Source organism: Branchiostoma lanceolatum, chromosome 3 (assembly GCF_035083965.1).
Source record: "Branchiostoma lanceolatum isolate klBraLanc5 chromosome 3, klBraLanc5.hap2, whole genome shotgun sequence".
NCBI lineage: Eukaryota > Metazoa > Chordata > Leptocardii > Amphioxiformes > Branchiostomatidae > Branchiostoma > Branchiostoma lanceolatum.
The window spans coordinates 153,898-168,481 of NC_089724.1; the positions used below are offsets into that span (position 1 = coordinate 153,898).

General features: G+C 44.8%; 1 protein-coding gene across 5 annotated transcripts in view; it reads right to left on the reverse strand.

The window, feature by feature from the left end:
• Window positions 1-14,584, reverse strand: part of LOC136429601 (PHD finger protein 21A-like) — a 31,413-nt gene that overhangs the window by 13,595 nt on the left and 3,234 nt on the right. For all 5 annotated transcript variants that reach the window (XR_010754772.1, XM_066419447.1, XM_066419445.1 and 2 more), the window contains exons 4-9: window positions 6,462-6,754; window positions 5,315-5,573; window positions 3,794-3,923; window positions 3,158-3,267; window positions 2,655-2,771; window positions 851-902 (exon numbers count right to left, since the gene is read on the reverse strand). Coding sequence is in view for 4 of the 5 variants with exons in the window: in XM_066419447.1 (XP_066275544.1) it covers window positions 851-902; window positions 2,655-2,771; window positions 3,158-3,267; window positions 3,794-3,923; window positions 5,315-5,573; window positions 6,462-6,754 (961 nt within the window). In the remaining variant the exon portion in view is untranslated. The remainder of the gene's footprint in view (window positions 1-850; window positions 903-2,654; window positions 2,772-3,157; window positions 3,268-3,793; window positions 3,924-5,314; window positions 5,574-6,461; window positions 6,755-14,584) is intronic.

The following is a 14,584-nucleotide window of genomic DNA, read 5'->3' on the forward strand; positions in this document are numbered from 1 at the left end:
GTGGTATAGTGTGTGAATATGCAGAGCTACAATACAAGAGCCCAAGCTCTATTTGATAGTGGTGGTATAGTGTGTGAATATGCAGAGCTACAATACATGAGCTCAAGCTCTATTTGATAGTGGTGGTATAGTGTGTGAATATGCAGAGCTACAATACAAGAGCCCAAGCTCTATTTGATAGTGGTGGTATAGTGTGTGAATATGCAGAGCTGCAATACAAGAGCCCAAGCTCTATTTGATAGTGGTGGTATAGTGTGTGAATATGCAGAGCTACAATACAAGAGCCCAAGCTCTATTTGATAGTGGTGGTATAGTGTGTGAATATGCAGAGCTACAATACAAGAGCCAAGCTCTATTTGATAGTGGTGGTATAGTGTGTGAATATGCAGAGCTACAATACAAGAGCCCAAGCTCTATTTGATAGTGGTGGTATAGTGTGTGAATATGCAGAGCTGCAATACAAGAGCCCAAGCTCTATTTAATAGTGGTGGTATAGTGTGTGAATATGCAGAGCTACAATACAAGAGCCCAAGCTCTATTTAATAGTGGTGGTATAGTGTGTGAATATGCAGAGCTACAATACAAGAGCCCAAGCTCTATTTAATAGTGGTGGTATAGTGTGTGAATATGCAGAGCTGCAATACAAGAGCCCAAGCTCTATTTAATAGTGGTGGTTTAGTGTGTGAATATGCAGAGCTACAATACAAGAGCCCAAGCTCTATTTGATAGTGGTGGTATAGTGTGTCCTTACTCCTGATGATGACTATTCACACAAAAATCAAGTCACAAACGAGAAGTATAAGCAAGTGTACATCTTCACAAATTAGAGTCGTCGAGAAAACGGACTCACCTTCTAAAGTAGTCTGTGTGATGAGCCCTAAGGAAGCCATAAACTGCATCTTCTGCAGAAAACAGGAGAAGTTACCAGACTGACCCCACGAGGAAGGGCAGCATGATGTGCTAATTTTGGACTGTGGGTACACACCGTTGCCCCTAGATACTGTGTAGGGTAACCTTACCTATAAGTAATCTTACAATAGTATACAGGATATTTTGCACATTCAAGTGAAGAAGAAAATGTGGGAAATTTTGAAGTGAGCTAGACTAAGTGTATAATTTCAGATCCAGTTCGAAATAAATCTCCAGTAGGGAGTGAACTTTTGTTTTGCTGACATTCTACTTTACCAGTTAATGCACCTAGAATGTTTCCTGTGCATCAAACTTTTCAGGTTATGTGCACCTCTTTACTCTCCAAGCAGAGCTAGGGTTTCGGCTGGTTTTTAACGTGTTTTTAGGCGTTTTTGTCATGCCCTCTACTTTGTCATCGTTTTTTTTTGTCTGGCAAACCCAAGCTCTGCAGGCAGACGGAAGCTTCAATGCCTAATAAACCTAATCACTCCAACACATAACAAGCGTTTCACAAGTTAGTGCGAAGCGTGCCCGGCCAGGCACGGGATTCCCTCCCCACGCGCCACAGAATTTCCGGCCCAGTCTCACCATGGACATAATCCTCGGTCTATCGGTCGTGGCCATGTTTTCATGCCATGTTCTTACGCTTCCCCCACTCCTTGGCTAACTGAAATTACTTTCGAATGAAAACAATAGCTCAACGTGCAACCAAAGACATCTGGAGTTTACAAAGTCTCCACGATACTCAACTACGATCCAGGCCATTTGGGCCGTCGTACCAGAAGACGATGTACAGCCCGAAATAGCCATAGATTCTCTCATTTTTAATCCCCACTGCGGAAATGCCATGCTGTAGTGGGAGGATATCGTTGGATCTCAAAAAGTCTCTAAACTACTACCCACAAATAACGTTACATACAAAACCCAATCAGGACGCCATGTTGGAAAGTCGCTTCATGTCCGTCAGCAAATGACTTGCCTATCGTGACCGCACTTCATTTACACCATCCAAAAACCATAAAAGAACAAAGCACACAGAAATTTGTACAATCCTCTGGTGTCGTGGGGATTTTTTAGTCTCTGTTGGTAGCGCTCCGTCGCCAATTTCGCTGGTGTTGTTGAAAAGTTCCGTCCAATCTGAACACAGCGAGCGGCGGCATTGGTAACCGCATATAACGTAAACAAGGCACGTGTTCCCGTTCATAATCCATTTAACGATGCCTGAGATAATGATAATAATAATTACTAGTAATGTAGTTCAAGTTAATACGTAATACATATTTATTTTATATGTCTTGTTCATGCATCATTGTGTTTTTCTTGTGAGGTTTCCAATGGAAATGTACGTTATGATGCTATCAATAATCATGCCGGCGTGAGATCGTGGACACCAGCCTGTCGCATGAATAGGGCAGTCAGCGGGGGACCGGCGCGGCCTGGTGAATGCCGCTCTACACTTGCCGGATGTGTGATAATCCGGGGCAGTAAAATTGTTACCACTAATGATTATCTAATGGTTCTCGGGGAGGAGTACTGTCACCTTTTTTCAATGGAAGTAAATAGGTTTGCCCCGCCCCGAGGTCAGTGCCGGCAGAGCTTGGGTTTGCGACACAACAAAAACGATGACAAAGTAGAGGGCATGACAAAAACGCCTAAAAACACTTTAAAAACCAGCCGAAACCCTAGCTCTGCTTGGAGAGTACACCTCTTTCCAAAACTGGATTTGGAGCGTCTCTTGACCTCACCTTGTGATCTCCGTAATCCTTGACTGGCACGGGTGCTTCGGAGGCGGTTGCCGCGACAACGACAGAGTTAGGAGACACCAACTGGACGGGAGAGATGCCCTGGGGCCAGGAGTTCGTCTGAGGAGAGGAAATATCATTCATTCATTCATTCATTCATTCAATCAATCATGCACTCATTCATTCCCTGCGGCCAGGAGTTCGTCTGCGGAGAGGAAACATCATTCATCCATCATTCATTCACTTTGTTCATTCATTCACTTTGTTCATTCATTCATGCCCTGGGCCAGGAGTTCGTCAGCGAGAGGAAATATCATTTGTTCATTCATTATTAACTTTGTTCATTCATTTTTTCATACTCAATTCATTCATCCATGATTCCTTCATTCGCTCCTTCATTTGTCTGTTCATGCATCCACCCACCCCTCATTTCTCCTTAATACCCCATCCCCGAGCCCGGCCGTTACCAAGGCAACACTGTTTGTTTGTTTGTCTGTAAGTCGCACCTTTGTGGAGCCCGACGATAAGGAGGCTGCTGTGCTCTGTGGAGACACCTGTGCTGTTGCCATGGTGATGACAGGTGGCTGCGTCCTCGGCTGGGTCACCTGCTGGGACGCTGGAAGCACAAAGGTCAGAGTTCAATTTGGCTACTTTGTTCCAAACTGCTAGTATCTACCATGGCCACAGCTAATGAGCATGTAAATATGCTCGGCTGATGAAATGTGTTTCGCTAAAATAAAGCCTGGCCACAAGTTTCTAGCCATCATAAAATCACAAAATTCTAGAATCTAGCAGAACCCATTCACCTATGCCTTATCTCATTTTACTATTTTATTTATTTGAATATAGGCTGACCTATGTACTAAGGCTGACCTATGACCTATCTATCAAGGCTGAGCTATACCTGACCTATGCATCGAGGCTGATCTATGTACTGAGGTTGACCTATGACCCATGCCTGACCTATGTACTGAGTGACCTATGACCTATATCTGACTTATTGTGCTGAGACTGACCTATGACCCATGTCTGATCTATGACCTGTGACTGACCTATGTACTGTGGCTGACCTATGACCCATGCCTGACCCATGTACTGAGTCAGGCGTATGACCCATACCTGACCTATGACCAGTGACTGACCTATGTACTGTGGCTGGCCGTTGATGATGCGGACGTGGTGAGTCATGACTGTGGGGGCTGCAGAGATTCCTGCAGCTTTCCTGATGAGGGTTGGAGAAGCCTGCTGCGGGGTCGGCGGCTTCGGCCTCAACTGCACAAATAAACAAACAAACAGTTATCATCCTGATGCACTACTGTCCTATCCTCTATACTTATAGGCTGCCTGTTCTGTACTTCCAGGCTGCCTGTTCTGTCCTATCCTCTCATACTTACAGGCCGCCTGTTCTGTCCTATCCTCTATACTTACAGGCCGCCTGTTCTGTCCTATCCTCTGTACTTCCAGGCTGCCTGTTCTGTCCTATCCTCTATACTTACAGGCCGCCTGTTCTGTCCTATCCTCTATACATACGCCTGTTCTGTCCTATCTTCTGTCCTTACCGGCTGCATGTTCTGTACTTACAGGTCGTCTGTTCTGTACTTACAGGTCGCCTGTTCTGTACTTACAGGTCGCCTGTTCTGTACTTACAGGCTGCCTGTTCTGTACTTACCGGCTGCCTGTTCTGTCCTTACCGGCTGCATGTTCTGTACTTACAGGTCGCCTGTTCTGTACTTACAGGTCGCCTGTTCTGTACTTACAGGCTGCCTGTTCTGTACTTACAGGTCGCCTGTTCTGTACTTACAGGTCGCCTGTTCTGTACTTACAGGCTGCCTGTTCTGTACTTACAGGTCGCCTGTTCTGTACTTACAGGCCCCCTGTTCTGTACTTACAGGCTGCCTGTTCTGTACTTACAGGCTGCCTGTTCTGTGCTTACCGGCTGCAGCAGGACAGGCTGCCTGTTCTGTCCTATCCTCTATACTTACAGGCCGCCTGTTCTGTCCTATCCTCTATACATACGCCTGTTCTGTCCTATCTTCTGTCCTTACCAGCTGCCTGTTCTGTACTTACAGGTCGCCTGTTCTGTACTTACAGGCTGCCTGTTCTGTATTTACAGGCTGCCTATTCTGTACTTACAGGCTGCCTGGTCTGTACTTACAGGCTGCCTGGTCTGTACTTACAGGCTGCCTGGTCTGTACTTACAGGCCCCCTGTTCTGTACTTACAGGCTGCCTGTTCTGTACTTACAGGCTGCCTGTTCTGTGCTTACCGGCTGCAGCAGGACAGGCTGCCTGTTCTGTCCTATCCTCTATACTTACAGGCCGCCTGTTCTGTCCTATCCTCTATACATACGCCTGTTCTGTCCTATCTTCTGTCCTTACCAGCTGCCTGTTCTGTACTTACAGGTCGCCTGTTCTGTACTTACAGGCTGCCTGTTCTGTACTTACAGGCTGCCTATTCTGTACTTACAGGCTGCCTGGTCTGTACTTACAGGCTGCCTGTTCTGTACATACAGGCTACCTGTTCTGTACTTACCGGCTGCCTGTTCTGTACTTACCGGCTGCCTGTTCTGTACTTACAGGTCGCCTGTTCTGTACTTACAGGTCGCCTGTTCTGTACTTACAGGCTGCCTGTTCTGTACTTACAGGCTGCCTGTTCTGTACTTACAGGCTGCAGCAGGACAGGCTGCCTGTTCTGTCCTATCCTCTGGACGGAGCTGAACTGCGGCACGCGGATTGTCGCTATCCCGGGGCTGCCCAGCGGGAGGGGCGGCCTGGTTACCGCGGGAACGGTTGCCGTGATGGTGACGGCGTGGCCAGTGGTGGGGATGATCCGTATGATCTGGTGGGGAGGGTCCTTGGGACTGGGGGTCGTCCGCGCCTGCTTCAGGTCGATGGGGTGGGCCTGGACCGAGGGCGGCGCCATCCTGCAGACAGGACGCAAACAGGACAAAAATAGGACATCAGTATTAAACTCAGAGGAGCTCCACATCCATCTGTAACTGTAGGAACAGGACGCAAACAGGACAAAAATAGGACATCAGTATCAAAACTCAGAGGAGCGCCACATCCAGCTGTAACTGTAGGAACAGGACACAAACAGGACAAAAATAGGACATCAGTATCAAAACTCAGAGGAGCGCCACATCCAGCTGTAACTGTAGGAACAGGACACAAACAGGACAAAAATAGGACATCAGTATTAAAACTCAGAGGAGCGCCACATCCATCTGTAACTGTAGGACTAGACACAAACAGATTTATCTTGAGAGAACACCAAACAAAAACAGGACACAAACAGAACATCAGGTTTGTCTGCACTGCTGCTTTTACGCAAACCTCTTACAAAATTATGTGCATTAGATAAACTCTGCCTGCACCACGGCCAGGAAACACAAGTTTACAAAAATTCACTTTCCCAATAATTGCCCAAACCAACTTTGTTTCTTCTGTAAATAATTTCATCAGGTAGGTAAGTAATTGGTTAACAACGTTCTTTATCCACAACCAGAAATCTACATCATATTCTTAACACTGCAACAGTGACACCGAGCGGCAGCTTGAGAAGTAGAACGAGTCGGTTTTGCCCTGAGGAGGGTGGCAGACAGTCGCAGAAATGGGTTTGTAAATTCCTGGTTGTGAATAAAATATATATCTAAATCATTTTGATTGTAAAACATTTCTATTCATTCCTTAACGTTATTAGAGGGTAGGACAGTATTTAAAACTCCCGTTACCCCCGCATGCAGAGTATAGGACTGGTGCAGACGGTTTTTCCTGCCGGTACCTCTTTTCCGTTACCATGGTTACCATACCTCTGCAGTTCCTGGCCGACCGCGGGCGCCACTTCTCCGTTGGCCTTGGCCGTTGCCGTGGCGATTTTGCTGTTGGGCTGAATGACGGACACAGTGACGGATCCCGTGACCATATTAGGGGCTGTGCCGGGTTCCTGCTTCATCACCAGGGTTTTGGGTGTCGTCGTGGGTGTGGTTGTGGGTGTCGTCGTGGGTGTTGTCGTGGGTGTAGGGGACGTGGGGCTGGGTTTCTGCACATCCCCAGTTGGATCCTGTTTCACCAGCTCTTTCCTGAGTTGCTGAACAACTTTTTTCTGCAGAAGAAAGAAAACAAATCACAAGTTAATCAAGGCCAACAAAAGGGGAAAGATTTCCTTAAATCTCTGATTTCTTGATTTAAGGCTGATGCAGTTGATGCACATTCCCCACAATGTAAGTTCACATTCCCCACAACGTAAGTTCACATTCCCCACAACGTAAGTTCAAACCGCCTTCCAAGGAGTCTACGGAGCCGCCATTTTACCCTTAAGTTCTGACTAGTTTTCCAGGGAATTTGGTTCATACCTTCAATTTTCATCAAAAGTCAATAATGAATTTTTCTGTACAGAACGGCACAACTTATCATCGATCACTTCGGTCCTCAGGATACTTCATGATATCAAAATTGACACTACAGTATATTAATAGAAATAAAGATGTATAAACACTTCTCTTATTAAACTTCAACATTTCCCCAGCCAACATGACCACAAGTCCTGAGTTATTTCAGTTCTAAAACATTTATATGAAGGTCTAACTCACACGAGTGCAAAGATCACTTCAGGAAATAATGCTCCTGTGCCAAACCTATAAAAAGCTGTCGTTCGATTTTAAGTTAATAGAATTTTCAAGTGGGCTGTGACAGAACCAATCGGCAACAAGGATCTAGCAATAACTGGATGTAAAGCATCCTACCTGACTGTAGACTCTACTCTAATAACGCTGATTTCGTACAATACGTGCACAACTATCACAGGCATGCTCAGTTTTCTATCGTATAACGATGTACAATGAACGTGACCATCTTACGGGAATGTCAGCCGGTCAATTCTAGGTTGAGTCTCAAGAACATTATCTTCCTGCAACCTACAAACCAAGAAGCTCTTCACAAACCAGAAACAATCTTTTACCAAACACTAAGACAGAACCAAGTTAATCTTCAATTCGCCATGATGTTCCACAGTGATCACTGATCGCAAAACCCATTTCATAACATAAGTACCAATCCTGCAGCTGGCTTCATAAGTACCAATCCTGCAGCCGGCTTCATAAGTACCAATCCTGCAGCCGGCTTCATAAGTACCAATCCTGCAGCCGGCTTCATAAGTACCAATCCTGCAGCCGGCTTCATAAGTACCAATCCTGCAGCCGGCTTCATAAGTACCAATCCTGCAGCCGGCTTCATAAGTACCAATCCTGCAGCCGGCTTCATAAGTACCAATCCTGCAGCCGGCTTCATAAGTACCAATCCTGCAGCCGGCTTCATCAGGCGTTTTCTCTGCAATGTGCAGAAAGCACCAAATATACCCGGCACGGCACAGCATAGCTCAAATGTTGTCTTCTTTCTGATTGAGCGATTAACAACCATTTTCAAGTATCAGTTACCTTTTAATAATGCAAATTTGAGTGATTTCAAACCTAATTTTCCTGCCATCATTAATTACAGCAACACCTGTGGTTCATCCTTTGTGTCACCAGCAGTGCCAGCAGTCTATCTGCTCTCCTATAGGAGAATAACGGAAACCCTGACTGGCCTGAGTCACCAGTAGTCTATCTGCTCTCCTATAGGAGAATAACGGAAACCCTGACTGGCCTGAGTCACCAGTGGTCTATCTGCTCTCCTATAGGAGAATAACGGAAACCCTGACTGGCCTGAGTCACCAGTAGTCTATCTGCTCTCCTATAGGAGAATAACGGAAACCCTGACTGGCCTGAGTCACCAGTAGTCTATTTGCTCTCCTATAGGAGAATAACGGAAACCCTGACTGGCCTGAGTCACCAGCAGTCTATTTGCTCTCCTATAGGAGAATAACGGAAACCCTGACTGGCCTGAGTCACCAGCAGTCTATTTGCTCTCCTATAGGAGAATAACGGAAACCCTGACTGGCCTGAGTCACCAGTAGTCTATCTGCTCTCCTATAGGAGAATAACGGAAACCCTGACTGGCCTGAGTCACCAGCAGTTAGGGATGCGTACCGGTTATAAAGGTCCGGTTATTACCTGAAAAAACGTTTCGGTTCAGGTCCAAAAAACCGAAACCCAGTTTTCCGTTTTTTTCGGTACTGGACCGGTAAAAAAATCTAGCACTCACATTATGTCTTTTTCGTTCTAGCGCTCGTGAGTGCGACTGGATTAGTCGCATATGCGACCAGTTTTTTGAGAATGCCACTAGATCTAAAATCACGGTCGCACGGTGCGACAATAAAAGATTAAGACCTGCGCCAGGATAATGGCTGCAGAACTAAGCGGTAAGCTGAAATTTAGGTATTCCAACCCTAACGTTACCGCGAAAATCGTCGGTGAATTTTCTATTATGTTTCCGCGCCCGCGGTACAAAAACTATCCGTTCGTAGTGGCAAAATTACCCATAGAAATAAAGGATATAAGTTTCTTGCCTTTGTGATGTATTTGTTTGATTTGTAAAATGTTTCAAACGCCAGGAATGTGCCAATGAAAGGGAGCGCTAGCCGTGCGTTTCCATCGGCCGCCATGATGTTTTTAAACCGCAGCAGAATGAAAAGGCTGTTTCCTGCGGTCATTTTTAGACCTGTTCAATCGATGATTTTTACGATCAAAAATCAATGAATCAATTGCAGTGGAGTTTTATCCCCCAAAATATTAATTTTTTCTTTTTGTTACTGGTATCATTTCAAAGCTCATGATTTGCCCGTCATTATGGCGCTACTATCATTTTGCTGCGGTCTATAATGCATAGCAAAGCTTTCTCCATGCGGTCGGCCTGTCATTGGATGGCCGCGCCGCGCGGTCCTGACGCGCGAAATTTGAACTGCGCGTTTCAAAGGAACCGAAGATATTTGACTGGGCCGGCACAAACAGATCATTTTTGATACTATTGAGCAAGAATTTTAAGGATATTAAAGTATTTTGGATTGTTTGTAGACAGAGGGTGGGGGTGAAAAAAAATGCCTGTCAAAATGTTGAACTTGATGCCAGCAGTGAAGTTTCAAATTATGGAATTTGACTTTATTTGTTTTGGTCATGAAACCAATAGATAAGTTTTAGAGTTATTTATTTATTCATCATTCAAGGTTATGTGAATCATTACTTGCCTTGTTCCAAGTAAAAAATACCATTGTGTATTTTTCAACTTGTTGAACTTGAGGCACCGTGGCCCCCGGATAGGGGCCAGCCGGGGAACCTATGCCCAATTTTTCTAAAAATCCCTCATACTAGTATCATTTAGCATGTAGGAAGGTACTGAATGAATTGAATTGAATTGAATTGCCAATTGCTCTGCACCATCAATGTAGGTTTTTATCTTTTATGATCTATTGAAATACTTTATTCCTGGTTGTTAACATTGATTAATACTATTAATAGGAGTATTACTTGGTATGGCCAAGACTTTTGCTTGTTCTTCCAACTTTTTGTAGTGGTGCTCATAGATTTTTGCTGGTGCTCCTAACTTTTTTAGGAACACAGGTTAGTGTACAATAACATGATATCAGTCTTGCTCCATGACAAACAGTGTTAGACTGGTTCAAGTACATGTATGTGTATCACGGTGCAATGTAAGAACACTCCAAGTACTAGTAAATAGAAGTTTGGCAATTAGTCAGATATGCCATGGGTTCAGGTCGGACCTAATAGGTCCGGACCTGAACCTAAACTTTTAGGTTCAGGTCCGGACCTGAACCTGAAAATGGGTTTAGGTACGCATCCCTACCGGCAGTCTATTTGCTCTCCTATAGGAGAATAACGGAAACCCTGACTGGCCTGAGTCACCAGCAGTCTATTTGCTCTCCTATAGGAGAATAACGGAAACCCTGACTGGCCTGAGTCACCGGCAGTCTATTTGCTCTCCTATAGGAGAATAACGGAAACCCTGACTGGCCTGAGTCACCAGTAGTCTATCTGCTCTCCTATAGGAGAATAACGGAAACCCTGACTGGCCTGAGTCACCAGTAGTCTATTTGCTCTCCTATAGGAGAATAACGGAAACGCTGACTGGCCTGAGTCACCAGTAGTCTATCTGCTCTCCTATAGGAGAATAACGGAAACCCTGACTGGCCTGAGTCACCAGTAGTCTATCTGCTCTCCTATAGGAGAATAACGGAAACCCTGACTGGCCTGAGTCACCAGTAGTCTATCTGCTCTCCTATAGGAGAATAACGGAAACCCTGACTGGCCTGAGTCACCAGTAGTCTATCTGCTCTCCTATAGGAGAATAACGGAAACCCTGACTGGCCTGAGTCTCCAGTAGTCTATCTGCTCTCCTATAGGAGAATAACGGAAACCCTGACTGGCCTGAGTCACCAGCAGTCTATCTGCTCTCCTATAGGAGAATAACGGAAACCCTGACTGGCCTGAGTCACCAGCAATCTATCTGCTCTCCTATAGGAGAATAACGGAAACCCTGACAGGCCTGAGTCACCAGCAGTCTATCTGCTCTCCTATAGGAGAATAACGGAAACCCTGACTGGCCTGAGTCACCAGTAGTCTATCTGCTCTCCTATAGGAGAATAACGGAAACCCTGACTGGCCTGAGTCACCAGTAGTCTATCTGCTCTCCTATAGGAGAATAACGGAAACCCTGACTGGCCTGAGTCACCAGCAATCTATCTGCTCTCCTATAGGAGAATAACGGAAACCCTGACTGGCCTGAGTCACCAGTAGTCTATCTGCTCTCCTATAGGAGAATAACGGAAACCCTCAGCCTGACTGGCCTGAGACCTGCATCTCACAAGCTCTGTAACAACCACAAAATAAAATCAACCAATACGGAGTCTGATATCCTTTGATAAATTTAGTTATAAGTTATTGTCTTGTGCAGTTCTACCCAAGTATTCAGCGTGATTATGGATTAACTCATGGAAGTTTTTATTGTTTTTTGTAGGCGGGATTCGGGCAGGATTTCTTTCTCAGTTTCTGTATTCTGCAATATGTAATGTACATTGAAGGTATCGTATTCAAAGCCTGCTAGATTTTGCTCCTTGCATACAAGTGCACCAAAGTTCCATCCCTGCACAAAGAGCAGTGGAGGCTGCCGTGTGTCCCCGGGGACCCTGATTAATTACTGCACAGCTGCCGGTAACTCCTGCCTACATGTAATAATAAAGGCTCTCCCTCAAACTTAGCCACTACTGATAACTCCTGCCTACATGTAATAATAAAGGCTCTCCCTCAAACTTAGCTACTACTGATAACTCCTGCCTACATGTAATAATAAAGGTTCTCCCTCAAACTTAGCCACTACTGCATGTCACAAATATGCATGATCTGATGGGGAATGATTTACAGGAAATCCTCATCTAAAACCTGCCTGGACAAACCTGTTCTAATGTTATGGTAGTTATGCGGAGTGGTGCAGTAGAGTTTCCATTGTTCATACAGATCCGAAATGTGTACATTCTCACTTCTCTCAAGTTGATTTTCAAGAAAGACACAAGAAGACTGCTTCCGGATGCTTCCACTGTTTCAGTAATGGAGGCGGCTGGTAAACAATGTTGGTCTTTAAACACGACAAAAACACACAAAAACACAAACATGGCCCAAACTGGGGCATGCATCACAAAACAGATTAATGTTTCCCTGGGGATCTTTTTATGTGTTCATCATTTATCATTTTTCACATCTGCCTGAAAGAAACAACTTAAAAACCACAAAACAAGCAAAAAGTGGCTAAATGTGAACATCTGAAGTTCAACCTCACAACCTGACTTCCCCAGCAGAACATCTACAGCTTGTCCCCTACTACAGGAAACCGTCCTGTTTCGGACCTACCGACGGACATGTATCATAAGGAATCACCCGAGTCACAGCATCAGTCCCTAAAGCCAAAACAAAAGAACTGGAGCAATGTTTCCTGCACTGCACCATTAGGCTTTATAATCAGTCGGTCTAATGAGATATTATTCAGTAGGTCATGAGCCACGCTCTCAGTTTCCTTGCCTACTTAATGTGGTGTGTGTAATTTGCTTGCGCCTTGGTACATAATTCTTATTTTTAAATGATTCTAAAACTGTTTCAGTTCATTGTGAGGCACAGTGCTCCTCCCCTGCAAATGTGGGTTTGCGATTTGTGATACTGAAGCAGAATTCATCACCAGAGAAGCCCTGAACAGTCTTTCTGTCCAGCTAAACAGGAAACCCCAAATAAGGATGAAAGCACTGTCAGCACTACCCAGAAACTGGCCCAAACAACTCTCTACAACAGGTTATTTTCTCACAAACATCCATTTTTCTACTGTTTCAATGAATACAATTAAACATCACAAAAGAAACAAACCTTTGGACATGTTGTAAGGTATTGCAATAGTCATTTTCGATGGTGACAAGCCGGCGGCCCCGCGAGTAAGTATGCGAGCCGTAGAGAAGCCGCATTGCACCAATGGCTAACGAAAAAGTGTCATGCTTCGTCCTCAGTCTGAGGTTCGACTACTGCACCTAAATATGAAGTACTGTTGGAGATGAGAACACTCACAATAATGAAATGATAATACCAAGGAGGTTAAATATAACCTCCTTGATAATACAAACAGTGCCACAGCAGGTCTAGAGACCTCCTCAAAAACACTCACCACCATAAATGGCAAAACCCAACTGGGAATTTCAGCTCATCATTATTTCAACCCCACCTGGTCCAAACAAAAGACTCAATATTTTCTCACAAGGATCTTTTTCCAGCCAGCTACCCGACTTTCCGCTGGGAGAAACAGCTGACAAACGGCTTCCATACCACAAAACAGTTAATCACACTTCATACAGTCATGTAGATCTACATGCAACACATCCTCGCCAACCAAAACTATCCTCTCCTTGTAATTAAGCCTAAACAAGAATAGTCCCTCTGAAAAACCACCACAATTTGCAAGGCAAGTACTGTGCCAAGTGATTCCTGTCTAATGATATCATTTTTATGTACATTAACAGTAAGTAAGTTGTTTTCAATATGCATCAATGTAGTGATGGCAATGCTTTGAGGTCAGTACATTTGTACTGATAAAAACAACAACTGTACCACTATGGCTTCAACGGCCTCTAAGGAAAATCATACGTCAAAAGACAACTTGTGAATTATTGTACTTAAGTAATTCTGACATACATGTACAGCTACACGCAGCCTTAGTCCTGTAACCCTTGTCTATACTTAGAGTAGAGTAGAGTAGAATTTTCGGTCAGGTAGGTCTGTTCCAGTCTTAATGTCTTTGCAGTGCTGTGTGTTGTATGGTTTTAATCTCTCCACTGCTAATATATGACACTGCTTTATTATAAACATTTCCAGTGTATTACTACTGTACTACAGAATAGTTTCAACTGCAAACTTAAAATGCTGCAAAAACCTTTTTCCCTTCTACTGTGAAATTAAGTCCCCACAAAAATAAATGAATTTACAGTATTGGCAGGGCAGGTAGGGGTAACTGTGGCCCAATTTATACAGAGTTTTTTCAGATATCTAAAAATCCGCCGACATCTGAGCCTTAGATATCTGGACGCATTTATACACACCGACAGGAAGTACCGCAGGACTCACGCAGCGCGCTGATTGCACTCGTGACCCTATTTAACCTTTTGCGTGCGTTTCAAAATGGCGGGAGAACCGCCTGTGTTTTTCGTCATGATGAATATGGTATTCTTTCTTTATCTGACTCGCGTGTGGCTAAACATGAGGCAGCAAGCAAGGGTTGAGCGTAAGAGGCGTTTGAGGTACCGAGGAAGACGACAGCGACCGGTCAGAATCAACGCTGCGTTCCTACTCGCTGCCCTTGTCGCGGCGGAGAGGGGAGGGCCGATCCACCGAACGATCTGGCATCACGAAAGAAGTCCGTCGTCCGTTTGGGAACAAATGGTCCTTGATGCTAAGAAGTTTTCCCGCTTTATCGCCCGCCAAATATGCAAACTAGCGTGAACCCCGACCTCCAGATG